The sequence below is a fragment of the Podarcis muralis genome, chromosome 14 (genome assembly GCF_964188315.1).
Source record: "Podarcis muralis chromosome 14, rPodMur119.hap1.1, whole genome shotgun sequence".
In the NCBI taxonomy this organism is placed as follows: Eukaryota; Metazoa; Chordata; class Lepidosauria; order Squamata; family Lacertidae; genus Podarcis; species Podarcis muralis.
In genome coordinates, this window is record NC_135668.1 from 33,659,529 (window position 1) to 33,675,095 (window position 15,567).

The window sequence follows — 15,567 nt, forward strand, 5'->3', positions numbered from 1 at the left end:
CGCTTCACGAGCCGAGTTCCTCCGGCTCTGGGCTCTTTCCACCGCGGCGCCCAAGATCACCCTGGGAACAGGAGGAGAGGCTCTTGGGGGCAAGTTTCTTTCCCCGGGGCTTAGAAAAAGGAAGCAGGCTGTTTACCAAGCAGAAGTGGGGGGGGGGGGAGAGAGAAACGGTGCGGGCAACCTTTTGCAGTTTGCGGGGGGGGTAGATTCCTCGCAAACGCGCCCCTAAATCGGAGTTCTTTTTAGAGCAAAGAATACGAATTAGTGCGCAAAGCAGACACTTCGGGAAATCCGCTTTACAGGGCGAGGGGGGGCAGCATCCCCCACCCTTCAGGAGACTCCCCACCCCCACCTCACATCGCCAACCCCATTCCTTCAGGCGCCCAGCCAGAGGCTTGATGCAAAGTAGCCTTGGCAAATGAAGGGCATGGATGAAATAGACGAGACGCCACTTGAAACTGACGAGGTAAGGCGTCTCGGCTTGGAACTAGCATTCCGGGCAGGCTGGAAAAAGACTCCTCACTCCCAAATGGGAGTGAAGGAAAAGAGATTGAATGAGTCAAACGGAATCTCTCTCCTCTCTCTCTCTCTCTCTCTCTCTCTCTCTCTCTCTCTCTCTCTCTCTCTCTCTCTCTCTGTGGTGTGTGTGTGTGTGTTTTGTGTGCATTCTTGCCTGTTGTCATTTCCTCTCCAATTGTTGCGTTCACCACTTTGCGCATCTCCCTTATTATCGGACTGCCCTGGAGACGCTTCTCACTGACGCTTTAATGTTACGGCGGGTTTATTTATATGTATATATAGACGATGGGGGCAGGAGGGAAGAGAGGAAGGGAAGAAATGTGGGTACGACCTCTGGCTGTTCAGCCCTGCTAAAATCCCTCGCTCCCCCCACTTCCCTTGCTCCTGTGAAGGAGCTCTGCGCAACCCGAAAGCTTGCGTCCTTGACGCACCGCATAGTTTAACCGTGGAACTCGCTCCCGCAGGAGGCAGCGATGCCCAACAACTTGGATGACTCTAAAAGAGGACCGGACCAATTCACAGAGGTGAGGGCTACCAGTGGCGACTAGCCACGATGACTACTCTTCCTCTACAGTCGGAGACTTCTGTACCCCAGTTGCCGGAAACCACAGAAGGGGAGGGTGCTCTTGTGCTTGAGTGCTGCTTGCGGATTTCCTTTGGGATATCTGGTTGGCCACTGTGAGAACAGGATGCTGGACTATGATGGGCAAATGGCCTGATCCAGCAGGCTTGTCTTGGTTCCTGCGTTTTGGATCCTAGCTGTCGCAGAGCATTTCGCCTGTAACATTTTCGGGGCAGAGCCCTGCCTTTTGGTTTCTGCGATGTTGTTACCCTGCAAAGCTCCCAGCGCCAGACAGAGGGCCTTCTCGGTAGTGGCGCCCACCCTGTGGAACACCCTCCCTTCAGATGTGAAGGAAATAAGCAGCTATCCTATCTTTAGAAGACATCTGAAGGCAGCCCTGTTTAGGGAAGTTTTTAATATTTAATGCTGTACTGTTTTTAACATTTGATTGGCTGGGGAGTGGCTGGGGAAACTCAGCCAGATGGGTGGGGTATAAATAATAATAACTACTTCTTCTTCTTCTTCTTCTTCTTCTTCTTCTTCTTCTTCTTCTTCTTATTATTATTATTATTATTATTATTATTATTATTATTATTAGCGCTCATGGTGCAAGCCATAAAGTGACATGACTGCAGCTCTTTCGTACTTCGGCGCGCCAGAGGATCCTAAGAAACGGCCGCCTTCCTAAATCCAACCCACGCGCAACTTCCAAGCGTCTGCTTTCTTTCCCCCCCTCTTTTCAAAGGAGCTCCCTGGAGCCCTCGGGCGAGATGTTTCCCCGCCCTCCTTGCAAGGCAGGTCCGTTGTCTGCAGGGGGTACTGCAACCCGCTGGCCGCAGCCTATAAAGCGCAACAGGCAAATCCCCTTCCCCCGCGTCCCACCTCCTTCCCCCGCCGTCGACTGTGCTACTTAGAGACCTGGCGCTGGATATTTATTTAGTGAGGCGCTTGAGCAGGGAGAGCGAGGGTTTGGCTTGCCGGAGCCAGGAGCCTGCCGGCTTCAGAGACAGAACTTTGCCGCTGCTGGTGGGGTCAAGGAGAAGACGACGCCTGTCCCAGAAGGACATTGTCCTAGAGAGAAGCAGCTGCGTTTGGCGACCATCAGCAGGACCATCCGACCGGAGGAGACAGCAGGAGGGAGGCTGGCTGGACCTGGATTTTGAGGAAAGCTGGAGGGCAAGCTTGGAGCAGGACGGTCCCTGGAAGTGGGACGGAGAGAGACCAAGCCAAGCCAGGTAAAGCAACAAGCATATGGTTGGAAGGAGGGCGGAGAGGTGGGTAGAAGCGAGAGACTTCAAGTCTAGCGGGAAGGCATTGTGGGGAAAACTTTGGGGGACTGGGCTAGAGCCCCACAACCGAGGAGCCACCAGACTCTCTTGTGGCTTTGGCGAAAGCAGATTAACATGGACACACTCTTCTGGGGTGTGCAGAATGAGTCAATCCTTGGAACAATCTCAAGGTTTTTGAACAATTAGTGGCTGCTTAATTCAAGAGGATCCATTTTCTGAAATTGGAGGTCACTTTTTGTGTGTTTGTCACATGTGGGCAACCCACACGTCATTATCATCACCAGTTAATAAAATACATTTGTATTATTGATAACATTATTAATAGTATTAAATGCCATTAAATATTAATTATATTAAATATTTGTTTATTATTTATTATTATTGAGCATTATTATTATTATTATTATTATTAGGGTTAGGGTGGTGGTGGAGTACACAGAAGGAAGTTGCAGTCAGGGACTTCCCATCATTTGTCACACATTTGTGTGTGAGTTAGTCCATTTCCTCTTACACTGAAATGACCATTGTGTAGGGAAAAGGGAAGGCTTGGGCTGATTCACACATGCCTGCCCACCACTTGATTCCTGAACCCCCATTAACTGGCAACTGAATGTGTGAAAAGGTCCACACTTGACTGTCATGCAAAGCTAGGTAGCTCAGTTGGCTAGAACATGGAGGTAATAATGCTATGGTTGCAGGATCAACCCCCATAAGGGACAGCTGCACATTCCTGCATTGAAGGGTGGGCCTGGATGATCCCCAGGGTCCCTTCCAATTTTATGGTTCTCTGTTTCTATGACTGGAAGGTTGTGATCACAAGAACCACTGGGTATAGGGCAGTGTATAAATCCAATAAAGAAGACGAAGAAGAAGAAGAAGAAAAGATCTGGCAGGGGTGGGGAAGCTGACCTGCGATGGTGCATTTCACACATGCAGGTCAGCGCATGATCCCAGTCACCTTCAAAGCAGTGGAAGTGCAGGTGTGAAGCAATCCAGGGAGCGCTGGGTGCATATCAGCTGGCTTGCACAAACACAGATATCACATGTCATTTCATGTACATTTGGGAACTAGCGACTGAGCGTTTGAACTGATTTTGCTGGGCAGCTTTTCGCACCGGAGATGAAATTTTGTTTGTGACTTGCAAGTGACCCACTCAGGACTGCAAGCCACCCTCTTGGTGTTTCTGTCACTGAGTGATAGGAAAAGGCAGTAGTAGCTCAGTGGTTAAAACATCTGCTTTGCATGTAGAAGGTCCCACGTTCAACCCCCAGAAACTCCAGAATGTCTCCTGCCCAAAACCCTGGAGAGCCACTGCCAGTCAGTGTAGACAATGCTGAGCTAGATAGACCAATAGTCTGGCTTAGCATAAAGCAGTCAGTGCTGAACTAGGTGGAGTATCAGTCAGATTCAGCATGATCTCGTCAATGGACCAATGGTCTGACTCGGTGTAAGGCAGCTCCCTATGTTCCTAATATGCAATTTTTAAAAACAAAATGAAATGCTTTTAGACTGCCTTTCCATATACTCAGATGTGTGAATGAGGCCCCTTTCTGTGCAGTGTGGAACAAGCATGCATACATCATGTTAATTAAACCAGAATAAGCATCCAGTATTCAGAATTATTAATGCAATATTCCATTTCCCCGTCTGTGAACTGAGCCTGCATTGAAACAGCGAGAAAGATCCATTCTTTCTCCACCAGAGATTGTGATGGGACAGATGAAGAGTATTAAGGGCTAAATAAGTTTCATTAAAGATCTTGCTTCTATACCTTGAGGTGACTTTCCTTCTGATGTAGAAAGAAGTGGACATAAAGACAAAATTTAGGGGATGATGAAGGCTGCTTTCTGTTTCTTTTAAAGTGGACCTGCTTTTAGCACATTTTAAAATATATATCTGTAGTTTGCAAGAGAAATGCATGTGTTCATTTAGTAGAATTGATGGCTAGAACTTGAATAATCCCCACAGAGGCATTTGGAAGTCGGAAAGATTTGGCTGGATCTGCAGTGAAATTAGGTTGGCGGTGATGATGACAATATTTTTTTCTGTGGTTGCTCCCATCAGGCAGAACTCCCTCCACTGGGAAGCAAATGAGACCCCTTCTTGCTTTTATTCCTCAGAAGATCTGTTAAGACCTTTAAAATATTTTAAATGGTTATAACCCATCCTGACAGTGAAGGATGGGTAATTAATGGAATCATTATCAATAAACACAAATCCTGAATGTGTTTTGCTTTCCCCTAAGCTGGTGAGTCAGACTGCTTTTCTACTAGCTTTCATCTCAGTTCTTAAGCTACTAAATATTTTGATTTCCTCTGATGCTTTAAATCACTGGCATTGAACCTCCAGCTTTTCAGATGTTTTTGGGCTCCAAACCTCCAAAGCCAGTTTGTTCAAAGGGCAGTGGATGATGGGAGTTGTAGTTCAGTGACATCTGGAGGGCCACAGCACCCCCTCGCACCCTACTTTAAATGAACTTCTAATGTTTTGTTTTATACTGAAGTCTTTGGTATCTTGTTTCCATCTGTAAGCTGCTTAAGGGTCTGTTTGGAGATGGTGACTCAGTGGATGCTGGTTCTTAGGACCTCAGTCTGTCCCTATTTTGGGGTCTTCCTTAAAAAAAGCTCAAGAACCTTCTGAAACCTGGCAACCCATTCCAGAGGTAGCACAGCCTGTCAATTTCCTGCACTGCCTCTGCCTCAGTGTGGCCCCTTGAAGAACTCAGCATGGAAGTGGATGGACACAAAACCATCGTTCGTTGCCTCTGTCATTGGCTCTGGTGCCATCAACTCTTTGGGCTCTCTGCCTACCACCAGTCCCAAGAGGCACAAACCACCACTGCCACAGGAGCACAGGAGCCCCTCAGGGATGTGTGCTAAGTCCCTTTCTCTATTCCCTGTACACATTTGATTGCACCCCACTGTATAAGTCCAACACAATCATCAAATTTGCGGATGATACAACAGTGGTGGGGCTCATTAGTGAGAACGATGAGACTGCTTATAGGAAAGAAGTACAGGGGTTAATTCAATGGTGTAAAGAAAACAATCTTATGCTTAACACCAAAAAAACCAAAGAACTCATAATTGACTTTAGGAGAAAGAAAAGTGTATTTTTACCATTGCACATAAATGGCGAGGAGGTGGAGAGGGTTGGTAGTTTTAAATACCTGGGCATTTATATCTCTGAGGACCTCTCATGGACTGCAAATATTAATATGGTTGTGAGGAAGGTGCAGGGGAGGTTGTATTTCCTGAGAATGCTCAGGGGACTGAATCTATCTCAGCACCTACTTCTGTCCTATTATCACAGTACCATCGAGAGTGTCTTAACCTATAGTATATTATCGTGGTATGGGAGCAGCTCTGAAACGGATAAAAAAGCTTTACAGAGAATAATTAAAATTGCCCAGAATGTTATTGGGCTTCAACTACCAACCCTGGATGAGATCTTCACGTCTCGCACTTTGAAGAAGTCACACAATATCCTGAGAGATCCCACCCATCCTGCTCACAACTTCTTTGAACTGTTGCCTTCGGGCAGAAGATATAGGACAATGAAAACACGAACCACACGCCTTCTGAATAGTTTCTATCCAAGAGCTCTGATTGCACTAAATAATGATCTCAGGGCCAGTTGCAAGAAATAGCAAGCAGGGAGTAGGAAGGAATGAGATAGGTTTTAGGTTATGTTATGCCTTTAATAGGTTATGTTATATTCTGGATTATGTTATGTTTTTATAGATTATGTCTGAATAAGATGAGAGTGTTGGAGATACGTGCAAATGTGTATGTGAACCCGGTCTTTGGGTGGGTGTTTGATTTTCGTTGTTGTGTATACTGTGTATATACGGACAATGACAATAAATTTATCTATCTATCTATCACTACTTCAGGGCTAAGGTGAGGTGGCAACAGGAGTGCCAGCTTGGCCCCATGACCGTGAGTTCCCGGGGCCATGGGTGCCATGCAGCCCTGGCACCAAAATTTGTGGGTGCCCAGCCCCTTCATGGGGAATTTTGTGGGCGCTTGGGTACCCAGGGCCCTAGGAAGTTGGCACCTATGGCAATGTGATTCGCAGAAATGGTGTGAAGGAAATAATTGCTTTAGTGTAAAACCCAGCAAGCAAACAACCCAAGAGAGCCCATTGGAATATCCTTCTTGGGGTGTGTATTGACCATTAGCCACTGTGACTCCAGGAGCCCTTCTCTGTGGCCGTGACTGCATCATCTTTAGGTATTGCATCATAGGTATAATTTGGGCAATGCAGTGGTGAACTAGATGACCCTGTGGGTCCCTTCCAATTCTACAATTCTAGATTCTTGTTCTCTGCCATTTAAGAGCCCTGAGAACACTGGATTACACTTTAGACAGAGACTTCCTTTACAGCCAGGGCTATATTTTCTAGAGGGAGAGTAATTTTTTTTTATTTGTTGCTTTGTCCTTGGGATTGGAATTTGAAACCTTATCAGCACAGCCTGTTTGCAACCAAATTAAGTGGCTGCTTCAACTTCATCCATTTTTCTTATGACTAAAAAGGCTGAAGACAGGAGATAAGGCAGGTCAAATGGCACACAAACACACACACACACACACACACACTTTTTTTTTTTTGCTTGAGTATTCAACTCCAGGAAGAATTATTTTTAACTCAAAATTATGCACGTAAAAATAACATGTAATATCAGTCAAAAAGAACTGCAGTTATAAATTGCTCTGAGTCTAAGGAGGATCTGATGGATTAAAATATCAAAGGGAATAACCTACTAGACCTCAGCAATTCCACCAGAGCCCAGAAAAAGCAAAGAATGTGAGGGAAGAGGTAGGATTCAGCACCCTGTGTAGGGAGGGGTGAATCTGTCAGTTTGAGTTGCTCTCAGCTTCTAATTTTTTCCTGTCTGAAAGTATAGTTCTCCACATTTTTACATTTGTTCATGTTTTTTTAATTAAAAAAAACCATCATCCTAATGAAAATTCATAAAAAATAGCATGAATTTCTTCTAATACACACATTTGTGTATGCAATTTTGCCTAATATGCACATTTTTGTAAAGCATGTTCCTCTTCTAAAATACTAATGCTATTTTTTCCTAATATATGCATTTCAATGCACATTTTACTCTAGTATACATGCATCTTTCTGCACATTACTTATCTGAAGAAATGCATTGCAAAAAAAGTCTGGCAGAGTGCAGTTTCCAAAGGATGGCTATATATTTTGCTTTGTGTATTGGTTCAGGAAGTGTGAATTACATAGGTTCGTTCTAAAATGCAAACAGAATTGAATTTATCCCCCAATCCTAATTCTTAGAACCTCATTTTCTTCACTTCTGATAAAGCAAATTTCTAATCCCTATGGTTGTTCCTGAAAGTATGAGCACAGCAGGGAGCTGATTAAGACATCCATGGGTCAAAAATGTTTTAACTTTTAATAGATAAAGAGTTACAGAAAGGGGAGAGTTTTAAAGAGACAGCGGCAAACTCATTGGCGCATAGCTCACTGAAGATGAGTAGAAACCTATTGTTACAGGTGTCTTGCAACAATTTGAACTTGCATAAGCTGTTATAAAATGGGTGTTACATTGGCTACTTTAAAGTCCTTAGGTATGTAGGCTGATCTGAAGGACAAGTTACATATTTTTGTTAGAAGATCAGCAGTTTCACATTTGAGTTCACTGAGAACTCTCGGGAGGATGCCATCTGGGCCAGTGATTTGTCAGTTTTTATTTTTCTATTAAGCCTAGAACTTCATCTCTCATCACCACTGTTTGCCTTATTTCCCCAGACTCACCTTCTGAAAAGGCATTGAGACCTGCCCAATATCTTCCATTGTGAAGGCAGATGCAAATATGGTAGTTCATTCAGTTTCTCCACAATCTCCTTATCCTCCTTTAGCATCCCTTTGACTCCCTTGCAATCCAAGAGTCCAACCACCTCCCTAGACAGTTTCCTGCTACTAATATATTTAAAGAACATCTTGTTTATTGTCTTAATGTTTTCAGCAATGTGTTCCTCACATTCTTTTTTAGCACCCCTTACTGTCTGCCTACAATTGCTTTCTTTCTCTTTGCCAAGGTTTTCACGTTCTTTTTTGTTCTGTTCATTTGGGCAAGACTTCAGTTTTTTGAGGGAAGCCTTCTCACCTCTAATAGCTTCTTTGTCTCTGCTCGTTAACCGTGTTGGTGTCCTCTTCACCCTCATAGCACCTTTCCTGATCTGCCATATACACTCCAGTTGATTGTCTAATACTGTGTTTTTAAACAACTCTCAAGCATTTTGGAGTGATTTGAACCTTTTGATTCTGCCTTCCAACTTCCTTTTTATCAATCTTCTCATTCTGAGGAAGTGACCAAATGTGACCATGTGCGCTTTCCTTGGCAGCTGGCCATTTCCATGTATATTTAATTTAATAGTGCTATGACCACTGTTCCCAATTGGCTTACCCACACTTACATCTCGCACCAGATCTTGGGTGCCTCTCAAGATTAGGTCTAGGGTGCCACCCCTCTAGTCAGTTCAAGCACTAACTGTTGGCTCACCCTAATAGCCTTGGAGGTTGATGGATCAACACGTGGTCAATATAAATAACTAAAATGTGCATAGATACAGAGGTTCTCCCCATTTACTGCCCCTGAATTCTTTGCAGCTATAACATTCTTCCTTCCATGTCTACATTCTTCCTTCAGTGGTGTAGCATTTTATGTCTCCTGGGAGAAGGACTGTAGATCAGATGCATGCAGAAGGGCCCATATTCAACCCCCAACATCTCTAGATAGGGCTGGGAGGGACCCCTGCCTGAAACCCCAGAGAGATGCTTCCAGTCAGCATAGACAATACAAAGATGGACCATTGCTCTGACTTGGTATAAGGCAGCTTCCTATGTTCCAAACCCTGAGGGTGAAGACTGGGATCAGGTCTGGTGAGTTGCTGGAACAGGAAGCTGCCTGAGTCTGGTACTGAGCTGGATAGACTAAGGTTCTGACTCAGTTTCCTGTGGGGGAAGAGGGCACAGCTCAGGGGTAGAGCACCTGCTTTGCATGCAGAAGGTCGCAGGTTCAGTCCTGGCATCTCCAGGTAAGACTGGGAGAGACCCTTGTCTGAAATCCTGGAGAGCCAGCCAGTGTGGACAATACTGAGCTCAATGGCTTGACACGGTATGAGGCAGCCTTCTCTTTTCCTTTGAGAGAATGATCCAGTAACATCCAAGGCTATTATGGGGAGTTCATTTTGTTCACAGCTCCCATATTCATTTTTATTTGCAGGAGAAGGTTGATGGGAGAAAACAAAACATCTGCTTAATTCCTAAATAATTGCCAGCCAGGGTAGCTAATGATTTTGGTGCATTACAGCAGAATGTGCAAGGCAGCTGTTTCATACATTTTAAACAGGAGAGATTTCTGAACATGCCCACCAATAATCTTTTCTTTTCATGTTTCTGTTCATTTTTCTCTCCCCCAGGATGAAAATGCTGAGGGACACTAGGCTTCATCATTCTTAAGAAACCACATTGAGACAAGGAACATGGATCCTTTGTACTTCTCCACCACTTTCCTCAAAGAAGCCATTCCTCCAGATGATAACTTCTCCTTTTTGGCCAACACAACAAGCAACGCGACTCTCGGAGGGTTTTCCATTCCTACCAGCATCCGCTCTGTGCTCATTCCAATCATTTACCTCATGGTTTGTGCCGTTGGGCTGAGCGGGAACACCTTGGTCATTTATGTGGTCCTGCGTTATGCCAAGATGAAGACCGTCACCAACATTTACATTTTAAACTTGGCAATCGCTGACGTACTCTTCATGCTCGGCTTGCCATTCCTGGCTACCCAGAATGCCATCTCCTACTGGCCATTTGGGACTTTCATGTGCAGGCTAGTGACAGCTTTTGATGGCATCAACCAATTCACCAGTATCTTTTGCTTGACAGTCATGAGTCTGGACCGCTACCTTGCCGTGGTTCACCCCATCAAGTCTACCAAGTGGCGTCACCCAAGGTTCGCCAGACTGATCAGCCTGGCAGTCTGGACTTTCTCCTTCCTAGTGGTGCTCCCAATGATCATATTTGCTGATGTCCAGGAAACCTTTGACACCTGCAACATGAGCTGGCCTGACCCGGTGCAGATCTGGTCTGCAGTGTTCATCATATACACCTCCGTCTTGGGGTTCTTTGGACCTCTGCTGGTGATTTGCCTCTGCTACCTGCTGATCATCATCAAAGTCAAGTCCTCGGGGATCCGAGTGGGCTCTACAAGGCGCCGAAGGTCGGAGAGGAAAGTGACCAAGATGGTGGTCATCATTGTGGTTGTTTTTGTTTTCTGTTGGCTTCCCTTCTACATTGTCAACATCATCAACCTGATCTTCATCTTGCCGGAGGAGCCTGTCTTGGTTGGCATCTTCTGTTTCGTGGTGGTTCTCTCCTACGCCAACAGCTGTGCCAACCCCATCCTGTATGGATTTCTTTCCGAAAACTTCAAGCAGAGCTTTCAGAAGGTCCTGTGCCTCCGCAAAGGAAATGGCATTGAAGACGGCGACCCAACCGAACATCGGCAAGAGAAGAGCAGCCGCCTGCAGGAGGCGATGCTACTCCAGAGAAGTGTGGAGTCCAATGGGCACATGCAGACTAGCAAGCTGTAGAGAGGGACCTCCATTGCCTTCAAGAGAACTGGAACTTGCTTGGAGCACATTGTGGTGGCAAATGCCATGGGCATGATAAGAATGGACTTTGCCAAATCCTGTTTCCAGGGTGTACAAATATTTGCTTTCTTTCCACCTTGCACAGAAATGCTCTCCTCTTCAACATTACACCACACAAGCAAGACAAGAAAACAGGGGTGGGGCTATGCAGATCAAGGGGGTGGGGCATGCAGATAGCAGGAGGCTTGATTCTCAATGGGGAACACTGTTGCTCCACCTCAACCATTGGCTTCATAAATAGGTGGAAGGGTAAGAAGGCCTGGATCTCTCTACCTCACCCCAGCCTATCCAACATGGTAGATATATCTCCATCATGCTTCATGGGCAAGGGAGACATACGCCAGTTCCCAATGTTCTACACTGTGGGCTGATGGGAGTTGTAGTCCAAGAAGCTCGAGGACACCAGGTTGGCAACGGATACACTAGTGCAATCCATAAACAGAAACCACAACAGGATTGGACAGACTTGATTCTCCGTGGCTAAGTTAAGCTGGTATAAAATGGATGGAAATTTGTAGTATTGATACATAGAATGCATTGTAAATCCTGCCAACCCTAACACATCATGCGACACTGTCCCCAGGTATGTTTCCACAGCTCTGTTGAACATGCTACAATCCACCTAGCCATTATTGGTAAAACAAAGCATTCTCACGACTTACTTACCGCACGTGCTTCTAGTGGCCTGCTGTTTTGCAGGTTGCTTCCAGCAGGGGCAGAACCAACACCATCCACCTCAGCAGCAAACCTGAGCAAAGCCAATATGAAGAAAAATGTTCCATTTTGTGTCCTGCTTTCCCAAGGGTTTTTTTGCCCTGCCATTTCCCCTAAATCTAGCAACACCCATTATCAGCACCACTAGAAATCCATTTGAATTCAGATTAGACTTTAAGCCTTGCACACCAATGCTAGTTGGGATAATTTGGGTGGTGATTTGGGGAGAGGAGTAAATTAATTAAAGCCAAACCCGAATAATAGAGTTGGAAGGGACCCAAGGGTCATCTAGTCCAACCCCTGCAATGCAGGGACCTCAGCTAAAGCATCCGTGATAGATGGCCACCCAACCTCTGCTTCAAAACCTCTAAGGAAGGAGAGTCCACAACCTCCCGAAGGAGTCCGTTCCACTGTTAAACAGTTCTTACTGTCAGAAAGTTTTTCTGAATGTTTAGTCGGAATCTCCTTTCTTGTAACTTGAAACCATTGGTTCGAGTCCTACACTCCAGAGCAAGAGAAAACAAGCATGCACCCTTCTCCATGTGACAGCCCTTAAGATATTTGAAGATGGCTATCATATCTTCTTTCAGTCTCCTCTTTTCCAGGCTAAACACGCCCAGCTCCTTCAAGGCTTAGTTTCCACACCCTTGATCATCTTGGTTGCCCTCCTCTGCACACGTTCCAGCTTGTCAACATCCTTCTTAAATTGTGGTGCCCAGAATGGGACACAGTATTCCAGGTGTGGTCTGACCAAGTCTGCAGACCCGTGAGTGGTAGTAGGGTGCCTGGAATCCGAATCAACAAGTATTGCACCAGCTCCTGCAAGTGGCAGTTAAAGCACGGACCAGCAGGGGTGCTGTCCAATAGCATCAGCAAGTCTAATGAAGAGCCATAAGGCCTACTTCTGAGCAGGAAGAAGCTGTCCTGCAGGCTGCCAGAACTGGGACCTGGTCCTTGGAGCAGGTGCCCCAGGAGCATCCTGGCAACTGCCTCACCTTTCCTAGCACACATATCAGGGACCTGATTCAGGCCATAGTTGGGGTACCGATGCTGAGTAAAGCTCTGACCATCGGACTGCTGCATCAATTCAAGCTTTCTGCTGCCTCTGCTTGTGAGGGCTGAGGGGTTAGTGTGGTGAATCCATCGCTGGAAAATTTGAGCCCCTTCAATTCTGCAGGGTGGCACAATTTCCTTGCACTATAGCCTCCGGAGTTCTGTCAGGGTGCCCAGTTTCCCACGGTCCTGGTTCTGTGGCAGAGTTCTCTAATGAGAATGTTTTACCTGAATCTCACTCTGGGAACTGGCAGATTCCTCTTCCCCTCCTCAAAAGCACAAGAACAGGTGTAGGGAGAAGGTCTGGAAGTGGTCACATGCAAGCCATATACTTAAAATGCTATTATGCCACTTTTAACAGTCTCAGCTTCCCCCAAATAATACTGGGAGCTGTCATTCATCAAAAGTGCTGAGAGTTGTTAGGAGACACTTGTATTCCCTTCCCAGAACTACAGTTCCCAGAGTTATCTGGGCAGGGGGGTTGTTAAACCACTCTGGGAATTGTAGTTCTGGGCGGAGGAAAGGGGTCACCTAACAACTCTCTGCACCCTGAACAAACAACAATTCTGGGGGTTCTTTGGGGAAAGGCACGGCTGCTTAAAGTAATATCAAAGCACTTTAAATGTAAAGTGTGGATGTGGTCAGTGTGGCAATTTGCTCTTTTTTTTGCAGCTAATTCTGCATCTGCTAACGTCTGTCCTTAACAACTTGGTACTCTGAAGTGCCGAACTTTTTCTCGCTCGTGCCCAGAGTGCACAGCTACATGTGGTCCAATGCAATCTTGCTTTGTTGATAAAGAGGATTTTTAAATGCACACACCTATAATGTGTTCCTTTGCAGTGTTATCTTTTTTAAAAAAGTCATGTCATCTCTCAGCACTTGTTTTCTTGCTTCTGAAGTGTGTGTCGTCTGCTGCTGCTGTTTTGAAATGCCAGGAGCCAGATTTGCTGTAAATAAGGGTCAGGCTGTAGCATCCCGATGTCCTTCAAAATGCTTTAAGAATAAATATACAAGGTGGTTCCAAACGAGGTGTGATGGGGGCAGGCGGCGGCGTTGTGCCACCAACCTCCTTCTCTGTTCTATGTCTCCCTGGTAACATCTAGCAAAAGAAGATGGAAGAAGTGATCCTCATTGCATCGAACATTTCTCTGCTTCAACTTCTCTCACTGTCTGCTGCTCTTGGAGGGGGAAGAAATGTCAAGTGTGATGGAAGTGTGTCATGCATTATATTTTTATGGAGATATGCGGGTAAGAGAAAGGTGACAACCACATCCTCTCCCCCCCCCCCGGCAATTTTTTCTAGGGCTGCAGTTTATATTAGGGTAATCTAATTTTTCTTTAGAATTGATTGTGTTATATATAACCCATTAAAATGAATGCATCTAAATTAGTCATGCCTATCAATTTCAAAAGGTCTGTGCTTAAACATTGAACACTACCTATCAAAATGTAAAAGCCTTGGATCTATTCCAAAGGCACTCCACAACTGGGAAGCACTGTGTGTGTGTGTGTGTCTACTGTCACCCTGAGGGCCACATTACTTCCCAAGGAACCCTCCAGGGGCCATATACTATCCTAGGCAAATGAACCATCTCCAAGTTTCCCACGTCACACCTTATTTGTGAGGATCTGACTTTGCGCAGATGTAGCCCAGGAAATCCTCTGGGCTCTTGGTTCACTCTGTAGATTTCACCTTTCATACGAAGCTGTTTGTTGAATGTGACCTGCAATATCAACATGGCATCTCTGGGCTTGTTATCCCAAAGGGAGGCGGGGGAGAACTAACAGGCATTAAGGTTGTAGCAGTGTGCAAGGAGGGAAACAAAGTCTAGTTACTCCATTCATTTTTGTCATTGAAACTTCCATTCATTTCCGGTGCAATTCCATGCAAACCTACTCAGAAATAAGTCCCCTTAAGTTCAATGGGACCTACACCCAGATAAGTGAGCGTAGGATCACAGCCTTTGTGGTTTATTAGTTAGCACTGCGTTGATCTCATTGCTGAATCAAAACTAGTTCGTTCCTGAAAGCTAGTTCATTTCATCCCATCCATTTCTGTTTGCTGTTAATTTCAATGGGAGTACCTGACAGCCTTCTACTGCCCATAACTTTGGTGTTATCTATCCTATCATACAATTTTCAAGTGTCCTCCTCCTACACAAAGGTATCAGACCTGCAAAAAACATGCAATGTTTCTATCATCTATCTATCTATCTATCTATCTATCTAATCATCTATCTATCTATATCTCCCTGTTGGAACATACTGATGGGAAACAATCCTACATTTTTTATTGCAAAGAAAAGATCACTAGAGACTATCCTCACCCATATTTAAACAGTCTGCTTCATTACTTATACAAATATCACACTGACATTTACTTGTTGAATAAGGATTTAACCAATTTCCCCGAAAGGAAACCCAAGGTGGGGGAGGGGGAGTTGCAGAAGTCCTAGGCAACAAATGGTCAGAAAGAGAGAGTTATATGAGTTGTCTTCACCAAATGAGTCCGGAGGAAACGGAGGGTGTTCTGTATCACATTTTAAGTAGAGGATGTCTTCAAATCCTGCCATAGCGGGGGGGGGGGGGCAGGATTCGGAACTGGGGAGAGCAGGAATAGAACCTATATTTTCATATCGCTCAATTGACACTAGTTCGTTTCCCAGGATTTTGATCCTACTTATCCTTACTGGGGAGGAATCCGCCACTGACTTCATGCAGAATCAATTCACAATG

General features: G+C 45.3%; 1 protein-coding gene across 1 annotated transcript; it reads left to right on the top strand.

The window, feature by feature from the left end:
• The first annotated feature begins 208 nt into the window (after positions 1-208).
• Positions 209-14,551, top strand: SSTR5 (somatostatin receptor 5). Its single transcript, XM_028706954.2, has 3 exons — positions 209-466; positions 1,680-2,316; positions 9,829-14,551. The coding sequence occupies exon 3, from the start codon at positions 9,892-9,894 to the stop codon at positions 11,002-11,004; it is 1,113 nt and encodes a 370-aa protein (XP_028562787.2). The 5' UTR covers positions 209-466; positions 1,680-2,316; positions 9,829-9,891; the 3' UTR covers positions 11,005-14,551.
• Positions 14,552-15,567: the final 1,016 nt, after the last annotated feature.